This window comes from Rhincodon typus, chromosome 3 (assembly GCF_021869965.1).
Source record: "Rhincodon typus isolate 14 chromosome 3, sRhiTyp1.1, whole genome shotgun sequence".
NCBI classification, from domain to species: Eukaryota; Metazoa; Chordata; class Chondrichthyes; order Orectolobiformes; family Rhincodontidae; genus Rhincodon; species Rhincodon typus.
In genome coordinates this window covers 105,846,807-105,873,690 of record NC_063334.1, presented here as the reverse complement: position 1 = coordinate 105,873,690, position 26,884 = coordinate 105,846,807, and the positions used below count along the sequence as shown (strand labels likewise).

Here is a 26,884-nt window from a genome sequence, read left to right as displayed (position 1 = left end):
ATCTGTGGAGGAGAAAACAGAGTTAACGTTTTGGGTCTGGTGACCCTTCCTTAGAACCAGCCTCTTTAAAGTTTCACCTGAACCCGATAATGCAGCAGCCTTTCAGTAGTACACCAAAACATCATTCAGTTTTATGTACTCAAGTTTCTAGAGCCAAGCTACTGCTCACACAAAATTGAATTAACATACACTATTGGACATTGGTTTTTTAAAATGCTGGTGAGAAATGTTAACATATTTGAAAGACAATAACATCTACATTTAATTGCTCTCACTGGGTTACTTTTATAATTGTGTAAATTTTTAATTATTTTTGAACACGTGGCTATTGATACACACAAAACAATGCAAGATCTTCAAACACGATTTTAATCAAAAGAAACAAACAGAAATTGGTGGAGAAACTCAGTAGGTCTGGTGGGATCTGTGGGAAGAAACCGCACCAAGTTGCTGCTGAGTTTCTCCAGCATCCCCAATTCTTTGTTGTTGTTTTATTTATCAAAAGCTCTCTTTACATTAATAAAATTCAGTCAAAAAATACCTGCTAAATTGCTTTTAACAATGAAATTCAAAAATTAACTATCGATTTTCAAAATTTGACATTGTAAAGATATTGCATCAACAATTTAACTAAACCGGTTTTAGAAATGTATTCATGCCATCAAAATAACCACCACCAAAAATTCTATGATTGGTTATGTTGATTAAAGCATTTATTGCTCTTCAGGCAGATAAAGTATTGGAAGTTGCTGTTAATTCTGGAATAGATTGAAGAAATTATACAATTTCACATTTCCAAAAGTGTCTTAACAACTAAAGTAAAGTTCTTTAGTTAGCATAGAAATAATGCAAGGGATTTGCTTTTTCTCATTGCAAGCCTCCGTATGCGTGCTGGATTCAAATTCCAATGCCACTTTATGGTTGACTCTAGTGAGTATTTGCATGATCTCCAGTTCCTTGCCATGCCTATCAAGTACATGGCATAATGACTGAATAAACCATGAACCATTGCCTGTATTCCTCCAAGAGTAATAGCCTGGAAAAGACAAAATAAAATGTCATGTAACTGGATATCTGAGGCTTTCATTAGAAAGCTTTTCAAATCAAAATTTAGTGTCCATGTTAACAATGTACATTTGGAGTTTGTCACATCATTATTCCACCACCTGAAATGCTTAGTATTCAAAACATCTTAGCTCTTTCCTTTAAAATACCATGGTCTCACACAAACTGTCAAATAGATGGCAGACTAAGATGGCGGTGATCGAAGCCAAGTGAAAGATAAAGGAGGCGGCATCCGGCAGCAGCAATGCCAGGATGAGGCGAACGCAGCTCCAAGCCAGTCCGGGGACTCCAGGTGAGTACAGAGCAGGTCCCGGGATAAATTTGTGACCCGGTTCAGGCTCACAGGCTGAGCTGAGGCTCCAGGTCTGCAGCTAGGCCTAGGCTCCTGAACAAGTGTCAGCGGAGGACCACTGCAACCGATGTCTGGCAGCATTATCTGGGTGAGCATCGATTAGAGCTCCAGATGTATGGCTCCAGCTCGGACATGGCAGTTGCAGGAGGAGCAGCAACGGACGCCTGTAACTGATACGCAGAGTCAATTACAGAGACGCCAGCTGATGTCAAGCAGAGCAGCAGAGAAAGAACAAGGGAAGAGAAAGATAAACTTTACTTTGGACAGATAAAAAGAAAGAAGCAAGCCCAGGAGGCGGGAGGAGTGTGGAAGGGAAAGATAGAGGAGAGGGCTTACTGATTCTTGGCCTCTCCTTGACTTCCCTTCTCACTCTGGATATTCCCCACCAACCCCTCTCCCCACCATTAAAACCCACTTTAAAATCACATGCACCTCCCTATGCATGTGGAGTGATGCACTGCACATAATGTCACATGTAAAGTATACAGGAGGAGTGTACAGTCAATAGTGCTTGGAACCATGAAATCCCAAATGTGCCCCGTAGTTCTGAGTATTAGCAAACACTGCCCTGCTAGGATCCATTACTAAGGAAGTAATAACATGACATTTGGAAAGTCAAAATGAAAACTGAGTGAGCATGATTTTAAGAAGAGCAAATTGCAAATGACTAATTTGCTACAGTTCTTTGAAGATGTAACAAGCAAAGTGGATAATGAGGATCTTGTAGATATAGTATATCTGGACTTCTGGAAGGCATCTGATAAGGGCTGCACAAAAATATTCATTTACAACATCACACAAGATTATTCATAATTAATTAGCTTGGATAGAGATTGGCTAACCAACAGAAAGAAGAGTGTAGAGTTAAATGAGTCTTTTTCTGGTTGGCAAGATATAGCTAGTGGGGTACCACCGGGTTTGGTCCTCAGACCCTAACTATGTACAATCTTTATTAATGGCTCAGAGGCAGGGATAGAAGGTCAAACTTGCAGATGACACAAATATAGGTAGAAAGTAAGTTGCAATAAATGGATATGGACAGATTAGGTGAATGGGCCAAAATTTGGCAGATGGAGTTTAACATAGATAAGTGAGAGATTATCATTTTCTTCAGAAGAATAGAAAGGCACTTTATTATCTAAACGGAAAGAAACTTCAGAGTGATTTGGGTGTCCTTATGCATGAATTGCAGAAAAATAGTAATGAATTACAGCAGGTAATAAGTAATGCACATGGAATCTTGGCATTTATTGCTAAGAGGATACAGTATAAAGGTCAGGAGGTATTGCCGCAACTGTACTAGGTATTTGACATATTGCTTACAGTTTTGGTCCCCTGACCTGAGGAGGGATGTCACTGTATTGAATGCAGTTCAAAGGAAGTTCACTGGATTGATTCTAGAGGTGAAGGTTCTGACTTTTGAAGAGAGATTTAGCAGTTTAACCCTATACTTTCTGGAGTTAAGAACAATGAGAGGAGATCTAATTGACATATACAAGATGCTAAAGAGAATTGAAAAAGTAGGAGGTACAGAAGAGGTTTCCTTTTGCGGGAAAATCTAGAATGAGGGGTCACAGTTTCAGGACAAGATGAGAAATTACTTCTCTCAAAAGGACTATGAATGTGTGGAACTTATTACTCTAGACTGCAGTGGATGCTGGGACACTGAATAAATTTGAGGAGAGAGACAAGATTTTAAAATCAGTAACAGGTTAAAGGATTAAGGAAATCGAAGTTCAGGCAGAGATGGAATCAGTAATGATCGTATCAAATGATATAGCAGACTCAAGAGGCTGAACTGCCCAATTCCTGCTCCTCGTTCTTACGTAGTTGTTGTGATGGAGGCTCATGGCATGTTGTCTGAAAGTGTGGCTCCTAAAATGAACAAACCCATGTATAGCTTCAAATTTGATTTGTATTTCTATATTGTGCATGATAAGAATGACATGTTATTTACTAATTTACTGAGTTGAAAAATGGTGAAAGATTGCCCGAAATTTGTATATATGTGTTGAAATGAGGTTTTAAGAAACCTCGAGACGAATGGTTCAGTACTTTTGAGAACAGTAGAAGAGTAATGGGGAGAAAAAAATTGGTTGTGGTCTAGTATCATGGTTTTGTATGACACAGGGACACACAAAAGGCTTCCCTTTAGAAAGAATCATCCAGAAGTTTAGTAAGTGTGAAGATTCCTTTCAGTGTACGCGCACACAGGTATCATTCAGAACACAAAGCCTATATCAGTAGCATACACTTTAGCAGTCTAAGAACAGCCAGGGCAGGTGAAAGGAGCCCTAAAAATCCATGAGCAACCCTCCCTCTCATCCCCACCTCCTTGACCTGATACTATCTGTCCATCTCTCCCACCTATCTGTCCCTCTCACCTCACTGACCAATCCCCACCACTCCCTACCTGCACTCACCTAATACCATCCCACCTACCTTCCTCAGTCCCACCTCCTCTATTTATTTCTGAGCTCCCTTCCCTCTCCCCATTTCTGAAGAAGGGTCCCAACCCGAAACGTCAGCTTTCCTGCTCCTCTGATACTGCCTGGCCTGCTGTGCTCCTTCAGCTCCACGCCGTGTTATCTCTAAAAAAATGTCTAGAAAGGTCTAAGGGTCTGCTCTGCTATTCAATCATGGCTGAAATATTTGTCAACCCCATTCTCCTGCTCTCTTCCTGCAATCCTTGATCCCCTTACTTATCAAGAACCTGTCTTAAATACACTCAATGACTTGGCCTCCACAGCCTTCTGTGGCAATGAGTTCCACAGAGTCACCGTCCTCTGGCTGAAGAAATTCCTCCTCATCTTAGTTCTAAAGGGTCGCCTCTTCAAAGAGGCTGTGGCGTCAGGTCCTATCAGTGGAAACATCTTCTCCATGTCCACTTGATCAAGACATCTTTGTATTCTGTAAGTTTCAATCAGAGCCCCCCCACCCTCCATCTCATCATTCTAAACTCCATCAAGTACAGACCCAGAGTCCTCAACAGCTCCTCACATGACAAGCCCTTCATCTCAGGGATCATTTCTGTAAACCTCTTCTGGACACCCTCCAACACCAACATATCCTTTCTTAGATGCAGGGCTCAAAACTACTCAATATTCCAAATGCAGTCTGACCAGAGCCTTATACAGCATCAGCAATATATCTCTGCTCTTGTATTCTAGCCGTTTTCAAATGAATGTTAACATTGCATTTGATTGATTGTCACATGTACTGAAATACAGTGAAAAGCTTTGTTTACGAGCAGTACAGGTGGATCATAGTAAGCAAAGGATGTACAGATCAAAAAGGCTTAGACAGAGGCACACAGATTACATTGCGCAGGGCATGCGCTAGGCAAGATCAGCATTATTTAAAGGCAAGACAGGCCATTCATCAATCTGATAACAGCCAGGAAGAAGCAGTTCCTGAACCTGATCGTGCATGTTCAGGATCCTGTATCTTCTGCCCGAGGGAAGTGGCAGGAGATCATCACTAGGGTGCGATGGGTCTTTGATGATGTTAGCGAGCCGTGTAAATGGAGTCCATGCAAGGAAGGTTGGCTTCCATGATGGTCTGGGCTGTGCACACCACCTTCTGTAGTTTCTTACGGTCCTGGGCAGAACAGTTGCCATACCAGGCCGTTATGCACACAGACAGTATGCCTTCAATGGTGCATCTGTAGAAGTTGGTGATGCTAAATTTCCTCAACTGCCTGAGGAAGAGGAGGCATTGTTGTGCCTTCTTGACGGTCGCATTTATGTGGGAAATCCAGGGCAGGTCGACAGTTATAGTTACTCTAAGGAACTTTATGCTCTTCACCCTCATAACCTCAAGTTCCGTTGATGCAGATGGGTGTTCTCCTCCTTTCTTTCTGAAGTCAATGAATAGTTCTTCAGTTTTGCCGATGTTGAGAGACAGACTTGTTTTCATTGCACCACGTCAACAAGCCTCTATCTCCCTTCTGTAGTTTAACTTGTCGTTGTTAGACATCCATCCCATTACTGTGCGGTCATCAGCGAACTTTGTGGATGGCATTTGTTTGGAATTTGGTGACACAGTTGTAGGTGTAAAGGAAGTACAGTAGGGGGTTGTCGACACATCCTTGGTGGGGCTCCAGTGTTGAGTGTTATTGTGACGGAGGTGCAGTTACCTATCTTCACCAATTGTGGTCTATGGGTCAGAAAACCAAAGATTTAGTTGCAGAGGAGCCAAGACCAAGGTCATGGAGGCCAAGATCAGTCTGGAGGGCATAAGAGTGTTGAAGACCAAGCTGTAGTCAATAAGCATGAGTCTGCCGTAGGTGTCTTTGAGGTCCAGATGTTCCAGGGATGAGTGCAGGGCTAGGGATATGGCATCCTCTGTACACCTGTTACGTCAGTATGCTAACTGTAGGGGATCAAGGCAGACTGGGAGACTGGAGTCGATATGGGCCATGACCATCCTCTCGAAGCACTTCATGATTGAGGTGAGAGCCACTGGGTAGAAGTCGTTAAGGCACATTGCATGTGCTTTCTTAGGTACGGGGATGATAGTGATCTCCTTGAAGCAGGTGGGGACTTCAGTTTGTAGGAGGGAGAAGTTGAAGATGTTGATGAATATCTCTGCCAGTTGGTCGGCACAGGATCTGAGTGCTCGGCCGGGGACACCGTCCAGGTCCAGTGCTTTCCTTGGGTCGACTCCCAGGAAGACTGATCTGATGTCTGAAGCAGTGAACCGAATTACAATGAACCTGCACATTAACTTTAAGAGAACCTTGATCTAAGACTCCCAAGTCCCTCTGTGCTTCGATTTCTGAAGCCTTTCCCCATTTAGAAAATGAGTCTACCCATCTATGCTTCCTACCAAAGTCCATAACTGTACACTCTCCCACATTGTATTCCATCTGCCACTTCTTTGTTTACTCTCCTAGCCTGTCCAAGTCCTTCTGCAGCCTCCACACTTCCTTAACACTACCTGTCCCTCCACCTATTTTCACATCATCGGCAAACCTAGTAACAATGCCCTCAGTTCCCAAATAGTCCCAACACTGCCTCCTGCAGAATTCCACCAGTCACCAGTTCTTACCTTGAAAAAGACCCCTTTATCCCCGCTCTGTCTTCTGCCAGTTAGCCAATCCTCTATCCATGCCAGTATCTTGCCCCAAACACCATGGGCTCTTACTTTAATTAGCAGGCTTCTGTGCAGCACTTTGTCAAATGCCTTTGGGAAATCCAAACTGATCATGTGCACTGGATTTCCTTCGTCTAACTTGTTCATAACCAAAGAATTCTAACAGAATTATCAGGTAGGTCCTCCCCTTGAAGCCATGCTGACTCGGTCTTATTTTATCATGCACTTCCAAGAACTCCACAAGCTCACCCTTAATTTTTTAAACAGCAACACCTGACAAGCAAAAGGATTATCTCAACGAATCCTGGGGAAAGCAACCATTGAACCATCTTTTCAGTTCTCCCTCCACCCATAACACCTATGTTTTTATATCTGTGTGTATGTATATATGTATATGGGACAGTTTTATAAGGGGGTCAGAGATTTAACTATAAGTATATATCAACTGTTCATAATTATTTACTTATTGCTAGAATCTACTTACTGTAAAAAAATTCTTGTTAAGCATAGAAATCTAGTCTGTGCTTTCTGGCAAATTGTAGAATTTTGCATACTTTAATAAAATCTGTAACTTTAAGAACTCCAGAAATAGCAGTGTTTGATTTCTAGCACTCTACCCTAGTGAGATGCAACATATAACAGTTCGATCCCTGAAAAAATCAAGGACAATTATTATAGGAGAAAAATTACTTTATTTAAGGCCAAAAGTATTATGGTTAACTTTTGCACACGTATATATGGTACCTACTGATTCTTACCTCCAACAATGATTGTTTAAATCCTTTCCATTTGCACTAGCTACCCACCTGCAAGGAAACTGGTCCCAATTCTGTTCAAGTGCAACCTGTCCAGCTTGCACAGGTCCCACCCTCCCCAAAACTGTCTGCCACTGTCCAAAGAATCTAAAGCCCTCCCCTACGCTATCTCCCAACCACTCATTTAGCTGCATTATTCTATTTCTATATTCCTGGCATATGGCAACAGAAGCAGTTAGTGACTATTATCTGTGAGGTCTCATTTGCTAGTTTCTTTCTTAGCTTCTTGAAATTTGTCAGCAAGGTCTCAACGCTTTGTCATATACTGAAATGGATCGTGAATGCCCTTGCCCCTCAAGTGTGTTCTGCAGTCACTCCATTATATTCTTAACCGAGACCAGGGAGCAACATATCATCCTGGAATTAAATCATATCTGATGCAAGTTCACAGGTCTTAAAGATAAACTTTTAGATGGTTCCAGATGCACTGAGTATTTCCAGTATTTTTGGTTCTAATTTCACATTGATTAATTTGATTCAATTATAGGAGGAGATAATAGAGGTTGATCAAAGTAGTGCAACACATATTTTATGCATGGACCTTTGGAAGAAATTTTACAAAGCGGCAATAATCGGGATTTAATTTTAACAGGGTTAAGGTTGAAAATCAAGAGCACAGGACTATGTATGACTGCTCATTCAAACAAACACTGGCTCAGGTTTCTAGGATTTGCTGCTGACTTTGAACAGATGATCCAACGGCACAATAATTCTAATCCAACACCGACAGAATTTAACACCTTTCTGCTAGACTGTACCAAAAAAATGATATAGCTCAGGTCGTCTTATACTAATGTCTCAACTAAATAAACAGCTGGATTTGTCAACATGCATATCATAACAAATCAATTCTACCAGAGTATTTCTCCATTCAGGTTGTTGATTTCTTGCTCAAAGGAAAAGGACCACAAAGGCAATATCAGGTTCTGCATCTTGACTTCTACTTTGTTTTCTTCACGTAATAGTTGACGTTTCAGGCAATGGTGTGTAACTTTAATGGAATCTATGGTCACCCTGACATATCAACATGGTAAAGCAGCACGAAATGCAAACAAAATTGAGCTATAGCCTCAAGTATCCGATGCCTTTGATCAGAACACTAGGTCGCTTGCACACTGGACCAGAGCTGCAAGTCTCACCCTTACCATTTTGGCAAACTATCAAATCTTCCTCCAACAAGCATAAAACTTAGATAGGAATGGTCTCCAGTGAAAGTGGATTGTTCTCAAATCATTTTATAACCAGTTGATCACCTAGCAGAAGCACCAAACAATCAGTTTCAGTACCAGAACCTTTTCACTCACCAGGTGCTGTAGAATAAGCATACAGGAAGTCAGCCTCTATGGGTATTTTTTTCAGGGAAGTACTCTTTTCATCTACAGCACTGTCAGTCTCAACACCTCCATCAAATTCATTTCCTCGACAAGCCTAGAAAACAGAACAGCAAAGCAAGAAAACAAATAACATACGTTGGTCAAAAATTTGCTTGCTGCATTTTGATAACATTTTCCACAGTTCATTTGAGTGTCAACTTGTGTCCCACTTTTTTTATGCTGAAGGTGTTGAATTCTGCTGCAAGAAGTTTACAGTTGTGAATTGATTATTCCTTGCTTGAATATCTAAGCAGATTATTTAACATTTAAGACAATAATTGTGCTTCATCTGCTCTCACTCAACATCCACTTTTCAGTATTATTTTCAGTGAAGGGCAGACTTGCAATTCTAGAATTTGGCAATCTTAATGCAACTGCAGTATTTAATTTGACAACTTCAGGGAGTAATGCCACAAACCAAACATGCTTGACAAAATAAATTTACTTTATCACATCATCGGAGTATTTTCAGGATGTTTTAGTGCATTTTTTCATTAGGGTTGACTTGTATCAGTACTAGCACCCTCAACTCAGTCAGAAGACACTGGATTCCAGCCTCATAACTGAAGGGGTGTAGTGATGTAAGTCATTTGAAAAATTGCATGATAAACCAATGCATCACCTGCTTGTTTAGAAAAAGCATCAAGTAATTTCAGCATCTTGACAAACATTCATCCAAAAATACCACAACCAAATTAAATCATATGGCCTTTAATTTATTCACTATCATGGGATTTTGTCGTTCATAAACAAGGTACTGAATTTGATCACTAACGGAACAATGCTGCAAAATTTTAAACAGCTGGCTGTAAATTTCACAAGAATATTCTGAGGATGACAGCACAACATTGGCGCATGCTGCTTCTCCCATCCTAAAGCAATTAAAAATAATTTTCCACAAAAAATAGATGTATTTAATTTAGTAAATTTGTTATGCATAATACCCAAAACTTCAAATAGCATTGTTGCATTAAGAACCTCCATGGAAATATACAATTTGTATAAGAATAGAGATCTGTACCCAAGACTGGACCTCAACTAGATTAAACAAAAGATTAAATTTACCAACTATCTCAGTGGAATGAAACAATCAAATGGATTCCACGGAAATTCCTACAAACATGTCCATACTACTGAGACTTGTTAAATCAAATCAGCAGCACAACAATAAGAGATTTCAATGTCCAACTTTGCATCATATCACTCAACACCTCTGGACTGCAAAAGTCCATCATTCTCAGATTTAGAATTTAAAACTGATTTAGTATCAAGTGTCATTCATAGAAGAGAATTCTAAACTTCTACCACCTTTGCTGTGTTGAAGTGATTCCTAATTTTACTCCTGAAAGATCTAACTCTAAATTTAAAAATTTTAAACTCTGCCAGGGCACTTAAAGCAGCAGAAATAATTTCTATTTACTCTGTTTATTCACTTTAATATATTGAAAACTTTGATGAAATTACGAACTTCCAAATTACAGCTAATATAACCTCACTTTCATGCCACACGTTAACTCTGATTTTTTTTTCTTCACAGATGCTGCCAGACCTGCAGAGCTTTTCCAGCAAATTCTGTTTTTGTCACTTTCATGCAATCTTGTCTTGTAACGTAACCATTGAGAATCTATGTATTATCTTTGCAAATACATGCAGTGCTTCCACTTAGGCCAATATATTCTTCCTAAGATGTGGTCTAACCAGGGCTTGTCATAGTGACAGTATGATCGCTACTCCTGAACCATGCTTTTAAGGTCCAAGTTGGATGACCTCACATTTGCCTAAAATCAATATATATCTATTTAAGCATTCACTTAATTCATTTGTAATTGTATGCTTTCATCAACACTAGTCATATGACACAAGGATATCCAGCATCAGAAATTTGTACATAGAGCTTTCTATCCCTTTATCTAATTCATTCATAACATGTGAAAGGCCAAAACAAAGATACGTTAGAAAGGTTTGCTCGATGTACCCTATTGTTTCCTTACTTTCCTCAGCTGGTCAGTAATTTACCATCAATTCCATAAGCCTCAACTTTGACTCTACATGCCTTATTAAGTGCTTTAGAAGTCTGCACAAATAATATCCACAGATATTCACTACAATCAATTTTTTGAAATGGTCACCAGTCATATTATTCAGTCACCACCTTCACCAAGAAGAATAGCAATGAATGTTCAATAGCTACATGCAATCGCAGGCTCTCTATCTTAGATCCTCAGCAATAATCCAAATAACTTACTGTGGCATTTAAACCAAATAATAAACAGGGCACACTCCCAGATCTTAACATGACTGCTAATCAAACCAAGTTAGCTGAAAAATAAATTCAGGTGCCAACCAGGAGTTCGGTACATGGCTTATGGCATTCATTCCTGCCAGCTTCTGCAAATTGAATGACGCGGTTCTCAGTTCTGAAGGAAAACAATCAATCATTCACTATTCCCAGAGATGCAACAAAGCAAGCTAGTGGATCAAGATCCTTCGAATTATAAATGGAGAACGAAAATCTGGAACATTCAACTGAATGCACAATGGAACCGGCTCCATGCCACTAATGTGGTAATTGTTCCCAGGAAGGCTTGCTACGAAGTAAATCCCAGGCCAGTGGATCTAATAAAAGATAAGTTAGGTCTATTGTTGGGTGGTGAATATGAACAGTAATCTTGGCAAATCAGTGGTACCTTCAATAACAAGAACACTGCTAGAGAAACTCGGTAGGTCTGGCAATATCTGTGGAGGGAGAAACAATGTTAATGCTTTGAGTCATAGAGTCCTCTACGACTCTTCTTTGGAATCAGTGGTACCTTCGGCCAGACCAAACATGATATATTATTTTCCTTATGCATGTGTTGATAGTACATCTTTTCTTGGACAGGCAAGCCAATTCTGAAGATACAGCCTCAGGAAAATTTGACAAAGATGCCAGGCAGTTCATGAATTTATGATTAAACTCAACAATGATCATAATCCAAAGGTGGCCTTAATGTCATTTTTGAATCCTTTAAGATGGCCCAGTGTTGGAAGAATATAGAAATAGCAAGATAGCAATGCAAAGGAATAAACAACTTTTTTGGAAAACGAGCAAGTGAATTAACATGTACAATGGAAGACAAATACAAGGTTTTGCCAAATGTGACCCATACCTGGCACTACTCTAGTGCTTGATGCAGGGTACTGAAAGATTCATCAGTCTAAGTGACACTCTAAATTGATGTACAAGCAAATTTGCTATCAACAACTTTTAGTTATGTGAAATCAACCTGTTCAGATCTCTATATCAGGTAAAACTTGAATCTGGACACTTTGGCTCAGAGGTAGGGACACTGCAACTGCACAAGAGCCCTTAATGAACAACTTGATAAGTTAGGAATCTCAACTAAACTGCAGCTTGATATAGCACTTCCTCAAACAAAGGAAACTAGATGCACACCCCCCTCTCGGGTCAAGTTTGGGCATCTCCTAGTAGCTATCATAGAAAATACATATAGACAACTATAGTCTAGTTTTAGCGTTTAAGTGCACAAACAAGTTACATCTCATCCTCTATCTGTTGAGGATCAGGGAACAGATCTCCTGAAGATAACATAAAAGAAGATAGTGAAGATAGTGCTACAGTGGGAATCCCCTATCTATCCCCGATGGACCCAGCGATACCATGTGATCTGTTGGGACTTGTCAATTGGGAAAACAAAAGAACACGTTTGAAACTAACCTTGTGAGTACACAGATTCACAGACAGCAGATCCGCAGATCCACGTATGACGACGATCATGAGTACACATTTTAAGTCCTACCTGTATAAAGAACAGCTTTGGCTTGCCAACCAAAGATCTGCATCGATCTCCTCGAAAGATACTGGTGAATTTTCTAATTTCTTCAGCACCATCTATTCCATACAATAATCCTTCCTCTCCATGGCTGAGGAAAATACAAACAAATGAAGCCATTTGGCTGTGGTCGCTTTTGGCAGCTAGTAACAAAAAAAAATAAAGAATTTAAATGCAAAATAGCATGATGACACCAGCTTCAAATCGAGGCTTAAACGTGAAGTCAATGTCCATTAATTCTAAAAACAAACAGTTTTATTTAAAACAACCCAATTATTTCACGATCTAAAGTTGCAGTATCATCTTGATTTGGAGTAATACTGCTAATCCATCACTGTTGCTAGGTCAAAAATCTGTTAGCCCCTTCTAACAGTACTCTGGGTGTACCAAATGCACTGCAATGGTTTAAAGCGACAGAACAACATCATGTTCACGGTGGAACTACTGCCCAATGATGCTCATACCCATGAACAAATTTAAAATTACTTCTTTAAAAACGATGGATGGCTTCTTTGGTCTTTACATTGAGAAGAAGAATTAAAGGAAAAAGAATTAAAAACAATTTTACATCTAAATGGAAAATAATACATGGCGCAATAGCCTATTATTCTCCTTTTTCTTAATTTGTGGCTATTTCAAACTGATGACCATTTTCAATTCACTGCCCAACCTTGCTTACATCCCTCAAAATACTTTGTAAGTTTGAAAACTTCATCAAAATATCTTAGTTGTCCTGCTGCAATTGCCTCAGCATCTCATCATGATTAAAATAATGCTTCCTCTGACTAGAGCTTGAATTGAAAATTATCAAGCACACTGATCAAACTGCATCCAGGTCAATTTTGGCAGACTGTTTATAAAGTAATAGATTTTTGCAGTTTAATCAACATACTTTCTTGTAGTTTTGACAAACACTTACCATTTTGCAATATTTCAAGCATTTCATTGCATGTTTTATCATTATAAACCATAACATCATAGCCCAGGTTTTTGAATGTCTTGCTCAGTTTAGCAGCATCTACATCCGTACCATTACGTTTATTCATGCCTACAAAACAATGGAAGGTTATTAATAAAGAGAAATAAAAATCAATTTTACCTTTCTCAATTTTCCCTCCAGCCATTAATTCAACAATGGCTCCCACTTCTAAAAGTAGCAATTCACAGCCTCATAAATTATGGTCATTTGGGTACCTTAAGGGTTACTACAGATCATGAAGAAACAACACAGCTCAAGATGTTCCTGTTGTGCAACACCTACAGCAAGGTTCTGTAACAGGAAGCCTACCTCGATTTGCTAAATCACAAATGCAAGTTATAATGATCTTGCCCTCAACTCAGCTGCAACCAGTTAATTTCATACTAAGCATCTTCCGTCTGTCACTTGACATAAACTTTGTAAGGTATTATGACAAGTTATTTACAAACTTTGATAAATTACCACAAATGCATGACTATTTAGTTATACTGTGGAGAGTCAAGACCTTAATATATTAGCCTATAACAGCGTGTTATCTCTCAACAGTCAAGGGTAGCCCAAGTTGATTATAAACTAATACGTACACTGGTTTTGATTCAAGCACAATTTAAATTCTATTCTACACAGAAAGTAAAATATTATAGAAATTTTCTGTTCCAACCAATGTTAGTGCTCATTTTCTACACAAGCATATGTAAAAGAAAGGCATTAAATTACCTGTCACTGGATGGAAATTCTTATTGTTGAAGAGAAGACACATGCCAATATGTTTGTAGCTCATTTTATATTTTATATACTGGTCAGGTACTGTATCCACAGCAAGAGTATCATCAGCCAGTTGTTTTTGGCTTCTTCTGAGGAACAGAAATCAGTTTCGGCCTTTAACAAAATTTGGCAAACATCTGACCAAATACAACTTTGCAATTTCAAAACAGAAAAATAAAACAAAGGGTACCAAATTTCAATGTGAACCATTGATGGACATTCCCTTTCTCAATATTCTTGTTCTGGTCTTAATACAAAGGTGTGGGAGAAGACAGTTTTACTGCTATAATAAAAAGTGGTGTGAAAAATATTTACACTGGCCCAAAAATGCAATGCTGTTCCTACATTCAATTCTCATAATGGAAAAACAGATTTATATTTATTACTGAAAGTTTCATTTCCTAAATTCTTGACAATCTTTTTCTTTTGACATCCTTCATTTGCTCTGTTGCCTGCCTATAACGTCTTGCATCTCTGCATCTTCTCTCTATCTAGATATTACAGAAGGCAACTGTTCCCAATATTCCAAACAAATGCTTTTCTTCTCTCCACAGATGCAACCTCATCTGATTAGATTGTCGACTTTCTGCTGTTTTGACTCAATGGTGACTTAATACTTCTGAAATTTTATGTTTGTTATAAAGTCCAAGTCTCATATGTAGAACAAAGTTAGCTAGACTATTGCCCTTTAGAGTTTCAGTTCAATAGGCAATCTTATTGCTCTTAATTCTCAGACTGATGTTTAAAGTCTGCTGAAGACTACATTTGCTTTTGCAGTTCTTGTGTACATCTCACCATCAATACAGACGATGAGATTGAGCAGTTTAGACCTATACTTACTGGATTTTAGGAGAATGAGAGGAGATCTAATCAAGGTTTACAAGATACTGAAGGGTATTGATAAAGTAGATGAAAAGTGGATGCTTCCTCTTGTGTGGCAATCTAGAACAATAGGTTTCAGGCTATTTTTGAGAGAGAGATGAGGGGGAAAAATAGATTCTCTTAAAAGTCTGTGAATCTGTGGAATTCATTACCCCAGACTGGATAAATTTGAACATGAGTTCAAGGGTTATGGGGAACAGGCAGCGAAGTGGAGTTGAGGCAGAGATAAACCATGATCGTATTAAATGGCAGCACAAGCTCAAGGGGCTGAATTGCCTACTTCTGCTTCTAGTTATTAGACTTATGAATGAGTGTGGGAACTAACAGATAACCGAACTTCATATTGACAGGGATAACAAGGTGTAGAGCTGGATGACACAGCAGGCCAAGCAGCATCAGAGGAGCCGGAAGGCTGACGTTTCGGGCCTAGACCCTTCTTCAGAAATGGGGGAGGGGAAGGGGGTTCTGAAATAAATAGGAAGAGAGGGGGAGGGGGAGGCGGAGGCGGATAGAAGATGGATAGAGGAGAAGATAGGTGGAGAGGAGACAGACAGGTCAAAGAGGCAGGGATGGAGCCAGTAGAGGTGTGTAGGTGGGGAGGTAGGGACGAGTAGGTCAGTCCAGGGAGGATGGACAGGTCAAGGGGGTGGGATGAAGTTAGTAGGTAGGAGATGGGGATGGGGCTTGGGGTGGGAGGAAGGACAGGTTAGGGAGGTGGGGACGAGCTGGGCTGGTTTTGGGATGCGGTAGGGGGAGGGGAGATTTTGAAGCTTGGATACCTGGTTGGCACGGACAAGTTGGACTGAAGGGTCTGCTTCAGGGCTGTATTTACTGTATGACCCTGTCTCCTCTGTTTGTTGGCAACAGAGAATTCCACAGATTCATGATCCTCTGATTTAAAAAATTAAATAAGAGACCCCTTATTTTAAAACTGTTTCCTAGTTCTCCTATAAGGAGAAAAGTCTTTTCAGCATTCATCTTGTTAAATCCCCTCAGGACCTTGTATGTTTCAATAAGGTCACCTCCCTCACATGTCTCTGAACTCGGATGAATACACGTCCAACATGTTCGGCCCTTCATCATAAGATAGCCCCTACATCCTAGGAATCAGTTGAGTGAACCTTCTTTGAAGTACAAGGTAGGGGTGGAGGTTAGATAGACCTTAGGTTTAGGGTAAAAGTTCGGCACAATATCGTGGGCCGAAGAACAGTACAGCACGGTACAGGTCCTATGTTCTAAGTAACGAGCAGGGTAGACCAAGGAGAGCCAATGGATGTTAGCTACTTGGACTTCAAGAAGGCCTTTGACAAGGTGCAGCACAGGAGGCTGCTGAGTAAGATGAGGGCCCATGGTGTTAGAGGCAAGGTGCTAGCATGGATAAAAGATTGGCTGTCTGGGGATCAAAGGGTCTTTCTCAAATGGCAGCTGGTGACAAGTAGTGTGCCACAAGGGTCAGCATTGGGACCACAACTTTTCACTTCATACATTAATGATCCAGATGAAAGAACTGAGGGCATTCTGGCTAAGTTTGCAGACGATACAAAGATAGGTGGACGGACAAGTAGTATTGAGGAGCTGGCAAGGCTGCAGAAGGATTTGGACAGGTTAGGAGAGTGGGCAAAGAAGTGGCAGATGGAGTACAACATGGGAAAGCGTGAGCTCATGCACTTTGGTAAGAAGAATAAAAGCATGGACTATTTTCTAAATGGAGAGAAAAATTCAGAAGTCTGAAGTGCAAAGAGACTTGGGAGTTGTCGTCCAGGATTCTCTCAAGGCAAACTTGCAGGTTGGGTCAGCAGTCAGGAAGGCAAATGCAATGTTGGCATTTATTTTGAGAGGACTTGAATATAAAAGCAGGAATGTACTGCTGAGGCTTTATAAGGCTCTGGTCAGGCTACATTTGGAGTATTGTGTGCAGTTTTGGGCCCCATATCTCAGGAAGGACGTACTAGCCCTGGAGTGGGTTCAGAGGACGTTCACGAGAATGGTCCCAGGAATGGAAAGCTTAACATATGAGGAACGTTTGAGGACTCTGGGACTATACTTATTGGAGAATGAGGGGGGGATCTAATTGAAGCTTACAGAGTCCTGAATGGCCTGGACAAAGTGGATGTTGGGAAGATGCTTCCATTGGTAGGAGAGACTAGGACCCGACGGCACAGCCTTAGAGTAAAGGGAAGACCTTTTAGAACGGAGATAAGGAGAAACTTCTTCAGCCAGAGAGTGGTGAATCTATGGAATTCACTGCCACAGAAGGCTGTGGAGGCGAGGTCATTGAGATGGATAGGTTCTTGATTATCAAGGGGAGAAAGCAGGAGAATGGGGTTGAGGAACTTATCAGCCATGATTGAATGGCAGAGCAGACTCGATGGGCCGCGTGGCCCAAATTCTGCTTCTATGTCTTACGGTCTTATAGATAGAGGTAATTTTCTTTCTCCTCAGAATTACGTTACTTGGAACCCTCTGCTTCAGAAAATGGTGGAAGCAGAATCACTGGAGAGGAGACAGACTTATTTTCATGCCTAAGAATCTAAGATTATTAAGGTTGATAGGAATGTCTAAGTCAAAACAAATAGATTAGCCATATCAGAGCAGGCTTGAAGAGAATAGCCTACATCTGCTCTTATTTCATTTGTTCATGGTTTTGCTTTTTTTCCCTCAAAGTTACTTTCAAACTTAATAGTAAATTCAGTTGCATTATGATTATTGGCTCCCCATAGAATCTATTATTATACAATTGGTAATTAAGTCTAACTTTGTACAATATTAGTTCCATCAATAAATTAATGATAATCACATTCAGACTTTCTCAAGATCTGAAACTTATTTTGCTGATGTAAAAGTGATTCAAATACAGCATGTCTTTAAAATATTTTTACATTACTACTGAAATTGCAATGAACATTGTGCTCATTAAACTCATCTGTATTTATAGGCAGACTGATTTAGGAAAAGTCACTGCTCTAGCCCTACGAATTACTGTCAGTGCTAAGCTAAATATGCAATCCATCTATAATTGAATACTTTTGATGAGGGTGCTACAAGCTGCCTAAGGAGTTCTTAAGCATCTAAAATAAGTATATTATGTTAAAAAGAAAATGAATCCGTCTCACCCTTCATAGATTGTACTGGATTGTGCATCAACAGTATCACCACCAGACATTGTTCTTGTATCAGCCATTGCTACTAAAATTAAAATAAAAACATGCTTGTTATTTCATATTTGAGTAATATGCCCACATAACATACCATCAACAACAAGCACTTGCATATAGAAAATATTGCACAATTTGAAAAAGATGAATCATGCACAGAGACCAGTAATCCAACTTTGGCAGTTTGAGAATACCAAATCAGTTCTTAAAAAAAAAATACTGAGAAGGAGAATTCTGGTATCAGCAAAGTGACCATACACAGATATCCTTACTCAGGTTGGCCTGTGTACAACCATAAGACTAAAGGATTTAGTTGCACATGTAGATCATTTGGCCCTTTCAACGAGATCATGGCTGATCTGATAATCCTTAACTCCACTTTTTTGCCTTATCTACACAATCTCGATTCCCTTACCAATTAAAAATGTCTATTGCAGCTTTGAATATACATAAAGATCTAGCCTTGACAGCCCTCTACAGTGAAAATCTCTACACTTCCAGAAGAAATTCCTCCTTGTGTTTGAAATGGGAAACCTATTATTACTCAGATTATAGTCTCTAGTTCTAGACTCTTCCACAAGAGGAAATAACCATCCGGTATCTACCTTGTCAAGCCCACTAAACATCTTCTGTTTCAATAAGATCTCCTCTCATTCTTCTAAATTCTAAAATCTTCTAAAGGAGTACAAACCCAACCTACTTACCCTCTCATAATAAATGCATACCCAGAATCAACCTAGCAAACCTTTTCTCAATGGTCTCCAATGCTGGCATATCTTCCTTTAGATAAGCGGACCAGACTATTCAATATTCCAGCTGCAATCTGACTAGTGTGTTGCATACTTTTAAAAGGACCTCATTAATTTTATACTCCATTCCCTTTGGGATGAAGGCATACATTTCATTTGCCCGTCCTTTGGTCAAAAAACTTGGATGCTAGTTTTCAGTGATTCATGCACAAGGATACTCCAAATTCCTTTATGCTACGTCTTCCTACAATCTTTCCTCATGTAAATAATAAAGTTTTTCTATTCTTCCTGTCAAAATGCAAAACCTTACATCTTCCCATGTTATATTCCATGTGCCAATCTTTTGCCCACTGACTTAACCTCTACAGACCACTCGTGTCATCCTCACTACCTGCCTTCCCACCTATTTTTATTTCATCTGCAAACCTGGCAATAGTACATTCACTTCCCTCAACCAAGTCATTTATATATCCGTAACTGTAGCTCCAGCACTGAGCCTTGTGGCATACCACTAGTTACAGGTTGCCATTCTGAAAATATCCCCCTTGTCTCAAGGCTGTCTTCTGTTAGTTAGCCAATCCTCTGTCTATGCTAATATACAAAGGCCAACATGTGGGCTCTTATAGCTTTGTGAGTTGCCTTAATTAAAGAGCTTTTGGAAATTCAAAATATTTTCTCTCTCTCGGTCCCTCCAATTATTTTGCTTATTACTTCCCCAAAGAACAGCAACACAGTTGTCAGGATGATTTTTGCTTCTTGAAGCCATTCTGACTCTGCATGATATTATGTATTTCTAAATGTTCTGTTATATCTTCCAAAATAGACTGCAGCACTTTCCCAATGACAGATGCTAAGCTTACTGGCTTATAACAATATGAACAATATGTAATGGAACCTACGAGGGAGCAAGCTATCCTAGATCTAGTCCTGTGTAATGAGACAGGAATAATTAATGATCTTACAGTTAGGGATCCTCTCGGAAGGAGCGATCACAGTATGGTCGAATTTAAAATACAGATGGAGCATGAGAAGGTTAAATCCAGTACCTATGTCCTATGCTTAAACAAAGGAGACTATGAAGGAATGAGGGAGGTGTTAGCTAAGGTCGAATGGGAGCAAAAACTTTATGGTGGGTCAATTGAAGAACAGTGGAGGACTTTCAAAATGATTTTTCACAGTGCTCAGCAGAAGTATATTCCAGTGATAAGGAAGAACTGTAGGAAAAGAGAGAGCCAGCCATGGATGTCTAAGGAAATAAAGGAAAGTAACAGATTGAAAAAAAAACACATACAAAAAAGCAAAGAGTAGTGGGAAACTAGTAGACTGGGAAATTTTTAAAGGCCAACAGAAAGCCACAAAAAAAGTTATAAACAAAAGTAAGATAGATTATAAGGGTAAACTAGCTCAGAATATAAAAACAGGCAGCAAAAATTTCCATAAATATGTAAATCGTAAAAGAGTGGCAAAGGTAAACATTGGTCCTTTAGAGGATGAGAAGGCCAATTTAATAACTGGGAATGAGGAAATAGCCGAGACATTAAACAGTTATTTCGTGTCAGTCTTCACAGTGGAAGACACAAATAACATGCCGAAAACTAATGGCAAGAAGGTTATAGCAGGCGAGGACCTAGAAACTATCATTATCACTAAGGAGGCAGTGCTGGGCAAGCTAATGGGGCTAACGGTAGACAAGTCTCCTGGCCCTGATGAAATGCATCCGAGGGTACTAAAAGAGGTGATGGGGAAATAGCAAATGCACTAGTAATTATTTACCAAAATTCACTGGACTCTGGGGTGGTTCCCGTAGATTGGAAAATAGCTAATGTGACACCACTGTTTAAAAAAGGAAGTAGACAAAAAGCAGGTAACTATAGGCCAGTTAGCTTAACTTTGGTAGTGGGGAAAATGCTTGAATCTATCATTAAGGAAGAAATAGCAAGACATCTGGATATAAATTGTCCCATTGGAAACACCCAGCATGGGTTCATGAAGGGTAGGTCATGTTTAACTAATTTGGTGGAATTCTTTGAGGACATTACTTGCACGGTGGACAATGGGGAACCTGTGGATGTGGTGTCTCTGGATTTCCAGAAGACATTTGACAAGGTGCCACACCAAAGGCTGCTACATAAGATAAAGTTCCATGGTATTACAGGTAATGTATTGGCATGGATGGAGGATTGGTTGAGCAGTAGAAAGCAAAGAGTAGGGGTAAATGGGTGTTTTTCTGGTTGGCGGTCAGTGGCTAGTGGTGTGCCTCAGGGATCAGTGTTGGGACTGCAATTGTTTACACTTTACATAGATGATTTGGAGTTGGGGACTAAGTGTGGTGTGTCAAAATTTGCAGATGACACAAAGGTGAGTGGTAGAGCAAAGTGTGCAGAAGAGACTGAAAGTCTGCAGAGGGATATAGATAGTCTAAGTGAGTGGGCAAAGGTCTGGCAGATGGAGTACAATGTTGATAAGTGTGAGGTCATCCATTTTGGTAGGAATAACAGCAAAATGGACTATGTTTTAAATGGTAAAAAAATTGCAGCACACTGCTGTGCAGAGGGACTTGGGTGTCCTTGTGCATGAATTGCTAAAAGTAGGATTGCAGGTGCAGCAGGTAATTAAAAAGGGAAATGGAATTCTGTCTGCCATTGCTAGAGGGATGGAGTTTAAAAACAGGGAGGCTATGCTGCAGCTGTATAGAGTCCTGGTGAGGCCACACCTGGAGTACAGTGTGCAGTTTTGGTCTCCTTACTTGAGAAGAGATATTCTCGCACTGGAGGGGGTGCAGAGGAGATTCACTCGGTTGATTCCAGAGTTGAGAGGGTTGGATTATGAGGAGAGACTGAGTAGACTGGGATTATACTCATTGGAATTCAGAAGAATGAGGGGAGATCTTATAGAAACATATAACATTATGAAGGGAATAGATAAGGTGGAGGCAGGGAGGTTGTTTCCGCTAGCAGGTGAAACTAGGACTAGAGGGCATCGCCTCAAAATAAAGGGAAGCAGATGTAGGACTGAGGTCAGGAGGAACTTCTTCACCCAAAGGGTTGTGAATCTGTGGAATTCCCTGCCCAGTGAAGTGGTTGAAGCTACCTTGCTGAATGTGCTTAAGGCAAGGCTAGATAAATTTTTGAACAGTAAAGGAATTAAGGGTTATGGTGAGTGGGCAGGTAAGTGGAGCTGAGTCTCAAAAAGATCAGCCATGATCTTATTAAATGGCGGGGCAGGCTCGAGGGGCCAGATGGCCTATTCCTGCTCCTTGTTCTTATGTTCTTATTATAGTTATCAGTTTTGGTTCCCTCCCTTATGGAATAAGAGTATTACATTGGGACTTTTCTCAAATCTAAGGATTGTTGGATGATTCTACAAATGCATCCATCATCTCTATCATTACCTTCTTTAATGTCCCAGGATGCAACCCAGGAGACTTATCAGCTTTTAGTCTGGTTAGTCTCCCTAGCCATTGTGCTATTTTCTCCCCCTCTTGGGTTCTTTTCCTTATTTACTATGTTTGCAATGCTCTAACGCTCTCTATCATGAAGAATCTTCTGCCATTCTCTAATTCCCAATTATTTCCCTAGTTGTATTTTATAAGGGGCTTATGTCCACTATGGCCTCTCTTTTCCTTTTCATATATTTAAAGAAGCTCCTACTATCCATTGTTGAGACACTTGCTAGATTTCCCCCAGATTATTTTCTCCTTTTTTCTGGCTTTTAAGACTTACCCAATCTTCTGGTTTGCATGTAATCTTTGCAACCTTGTTTCTTTTTTTCAATCAATTTGATATTATCCTTAATTTCTTGGGTTAACTATGGTCAGTTTATCCCCTTCCTAGAGGTTTCCTTCTTCACTGGGATGCATTTGTGCTGTAAATCATTAACTTTTGTTTAAAAAAAAAAATGTCTGCCATCTTTCCCCGACTGTCTTTTCTGTTAACATCCTTTCCCAGTCCACTCCAGTCAACTCAACTCTCACCCTTATGTCATTAGCCTTACATCTTCCCACGTTATATTCCATGTGCCAAGTTTTTGCCCACCTAAGTTTAGCATAATTGTTTCGACCCAAGTTTCTCACTCTCAAACTGAATGCTAAATCCTACCAAGTTATGGTTACCGCACCCTAGGGAATCTCTTACTTAGATAATTTATTAAACCTGTTGCATTACCAGATCGAAAAAGGCTGATCTTTGGGCTGGATTCATAACATATTGTCCCAAATATACTATATGAATTCTTCTTCATGACTACCTTTGTCAATTTGATTTTCCCAAAGTCCAAGAAGATTAAAATCAGATTAAAATCAGCAATTAGTATACTGCCTTTTTTTTTTTTTTTTTTACATTCTCCTGATTTATTCTCTGTCCTATGACTGAATTACAGTTAGGGGGCTTATAAACTATTCCCGCCAATATCTTCTTTGCTTTGTTATTTTTATCTCCACTGATATGGATTCTGCATCATTCAATCCATGATAATTTCTTGCCGCTGTACTTATTTCATCTTGTACCAACAAAGATATCCTGCCATCCTCCCTTCCAGTCTGTCCTTTTGCAAAGTCTCATACTCTGGAATATTTTGTTGCCAACTTTGATCGCCTTGTAACCTTACTGGCTAAGTATGTGACTCCAGTCTTGTCCCAGTTCGGTCAACTCTTACTACGATCTAAAGTCCCCACCTGCTTCAAGAAGACCACCATCATGCTGGTGCCAAAGAAAAATCATGTAGCGTGCCTCAATAACTATCACCCAGTGGCTCTGACCTCCATAATTATGGAGAGCTTCAAGAGATTAGTCATGGCTGACATCAACTCCACCCTACCAAATTGCCTTGATCCTTTGCAATTCACCCACTGGTGCAATGTGTCCACAGCAGATGTCATCTCCCAGGCCCTACACTCATCCCTGGAACATCTGGACAACAACGATACCTTCGTCAGGCTCCTACCTTACTGATAACAGTTCTACCTTCACCACCATAATTCCAAACAAATTCACCTCTAAACTCTGAGACCTCGGTCTCGGTTCCCCCTTCTGCAACAGGATCCTTGATTTCCTGACCCATAGACCACAATCAGGAAGAATAGGCAACAACACCTCCTGCACCATTATCCTCAACACTGGTGCTTCACAAGGCTCTGTATTCAGCCCCCTCTTATACACCATATACACTCATGACCGTGTGGCCAAATTAACCACAAACTCCATTTACATGTTTGATGACAACACTACTGCTGTAGGTCGGATCTCAAACAATGATGAGACAGAATGCAGAAAAGAGAATGTGGGCTTAGCGGCATGGTGTAAAGACAACAATCGCTCGATCAATGTCTGTAAAACAAAGGAGTTTGTTATTGACTTCAGCAAATGGAGTGGAAGGCCTCTGACTGCATCAATGGCACTGAGGTGGAGATGTTGACAGCTTCAAGTTCTTGGGAGTGATGATCATCCTGGTCCTGGTCACCCATGTCGGCACGATGGTCAAGAAAGCCCAATAACACCTCTACTTCCTCAGGAGGCTAAGGAAATTCGCATGCTCACAAAGATTCTTACCAATTATTATAGATGCATTCTAGAAACCATCCTATCTGGATGTATCACAGCATGGTATGGCAACTATTCTTCCCAACACTGGAAAAAACTACAGAGAATTGTGAACACAGCCCAATACATCACAGAAACCATTCTTCAATCCATTGACTCCATCTATACTTCCCTCTACCTCGAGAAAGCAGCAAAACATAATCAAATGCAACCTTTCCACCACAGTTATATTCTCTTCCATCAGGCAGAAGATACAAAAGTTTGAATACACATGCGAATAGATTCAAGAACAGTTTCTTCCCCACTGTTATCAGACTTTTGAATGGACCTCTCAAACATTAATTCCGATCTCTCTCTCTCTCTCTGCACCTTCTCTACAGCTGTAACACTATTCTGCTACCCTGATGCACTTTGTATGGTACAATCTGCTCGTAAAGCATGTAAACAACATTTCACTGTATCTCAGTACATGTGACAACAATAAATCAATCTTCCATTTCTTCTGGTGTAACCTCAAAGGCTACCACATTCTTAGGGGAAGCAACAATACACCAGCATTGTCAGCAACATCCTTTTTTTATCCCCCCAGAGCTCTTGAACGTGCTGCTCAAACCCAAATCCATGACTACACTTCCTGGAGTTTAAAATTACTCCATTCAGGTTTCTACCCTGTCACAGTAATGTCAGTGGCAGCCATTTGCAAACGACTGTTTGTTCGAGGAAATTCTGTGTCACTGGTCATGGGTTCTATGGGTCCTTATCTAGACCAATCTTATATGAGCCCAAACCTAGAACCGCCCACACTTTTGAAAGGTGTTTCCGGGAGATGGAAATGGTCCTGGGCTTCAGATTGCAGCATTCCTTTCTCAGGATCCTTTTCTATACTTCCTTTTGCCAGCAGATATTCACAAAGAATGCTGTTCCTTCACACAGGAGGTTCCTCCAAGTCAGTTGTTTTTTTTTTCTAAACAAGGTCTCCCACACATTGATATCTATGTTGCATGTCCAAAGGGAGTCTTTGGTAGTTGTAACCCAGTTATACGAAGCACATACCCAGCCCAGTGAAGTTGGTTTCAGATGATCACGACCTTGATGCTGGTGCTATTAGCTCTTCAAGGGCGCTGATGTTAGTGCACGTGTCCGCCAAGGGTGTACAAATTGGCCAAAATAAAAAAAGCCGCAGACCTGAGGATTGGGAGCAGTTTAGATTTAGAAGGGAGAACAAAGCAATTAAGAGGGGAATAATACAGGACGAAAATAAAATTACAGGTAACATACAAACTGATTGTAAAATCTTCTACAGGAACATAAAAAGATTAAAGAAACCAAATGCAGATCTCTAACTAAAAGAAGGGGAAATTTGTAATGGGGAACAAGAGAGATAGCAGTTCGATTAAGTACATATTTTGGTTCAATTTTCACAAAAGAGAACACAGTAACACCCCAAAAATGTTGGGGAACATAGGATCTAGTGATAGAAAGGAACTGAAGGAAATCAGTATTATTAGGCAAATGGTATTGGGGAAATTGATGGCATTGATGGTTTATAAATCCCCAGGCCCTGATAATCTAAATCCCAAAGTACTTGAGGAAGAGGCCCAAGAAATAATGGAAGCATTGGTGGTCATCCTTCAAGATTCTATACACTCTAGAACAATTCCTATAGATTGGAGGGTAGCTATTGTAACCTCACTATTTAAAGAAGGAGGTAGAGAGAAAACAGGGAAATATAGATTGGTGAGACTGACATCAACAGTAAGGAAAATGCTAGAAACATAATAAAACATTTAATGGCACAGCACTTGGAAAATTGTGTCACAATCAGACACACTCACAATAGATTTACAAAATATACTGCAGTTGCAGATATAACTAGTACAGTTGATAAGGGGGACCCAGTGGATGTGGTTTACTTGAACTTTCAGAAGGCTTTTGATAATGTCCCACAGATGAGATTAGTATGTACAATTAAAGAACATGAGATTGGTGGTAGTGTACTAACAACAACAGAGAACGATTTGGAAGACAGCAAACAGAGCAGGAATAAATGGACCTTTTTCGAAGTGGCAAGCAATGACCTGTGAGGTACCGCAGGTATCAGTGTTTGGATGCCAGCTGGTCACAATACACATTAAGTATTTAGACAAAGGGACTAAACACGATATTGCCAAGTTTGTGAATGACACAAAGCTTGGAGGGAGGGTGAACTGTGAGGAGAATGCAGAGACACTTCTGTGTGATTTGGATAAAATGAGTGAATGGGCAAATATACGGCAGATGAA

General features: G+C 40.1%; 1 protein-coding gene across 4 annotated transcripts in view; it reads right to left on the bottom strand.

The window, feature by feature from the left end:
- Nucleotides 1-279: 279 nt before the first annotated feature.
- The window catches only part of LOC109934174 (caspase-3-like), a 31,316-nt gene continuing 4,711 nt past the window's right edge, over nucleotides 280-26,884 (bottom strand). The window contains exons 2-7 of one of the 4 annotated variants that reach the window (XM_048620507.1): nucleotides 18,275-18,344; nucleotides 14,232-14,365; nucleotides 13,455-13,583; nucleotides 12,503-12,678; nucleotides 8,634-8,757; nucleotides 280-1,036 (exon numbers count right to left, since the gene is read on the bottom strand). In XM_048620507.1, the coding sequence (XP_048476464.1) occupies nucleotides 807-1,036; nucleotides 8,634-8,757; nucleotides 12,503-12,678; nucleotides 13,455-13,583; nucleotides 14,232-14,365; nucleotides 18,275-18,344 (863 nt within the window). In that variant the 3' untranslated portion in view covers nucleotides 280-806. Of the gene's footprint in view, nucleotides 1,037-8,633; nucleotides 8,758-12,502; nucleotides 12,679-13,454; nucleotides 13,584-14,231; nucleotides 14,369-18,274; nucleotides 18,348-26,884 lie in introns of all 4 variants that reach the window. The other 3 variants (XM_048620499.1, XM_048620498.1, XM_048620492.1) reach the window with 3 other exon arrangements.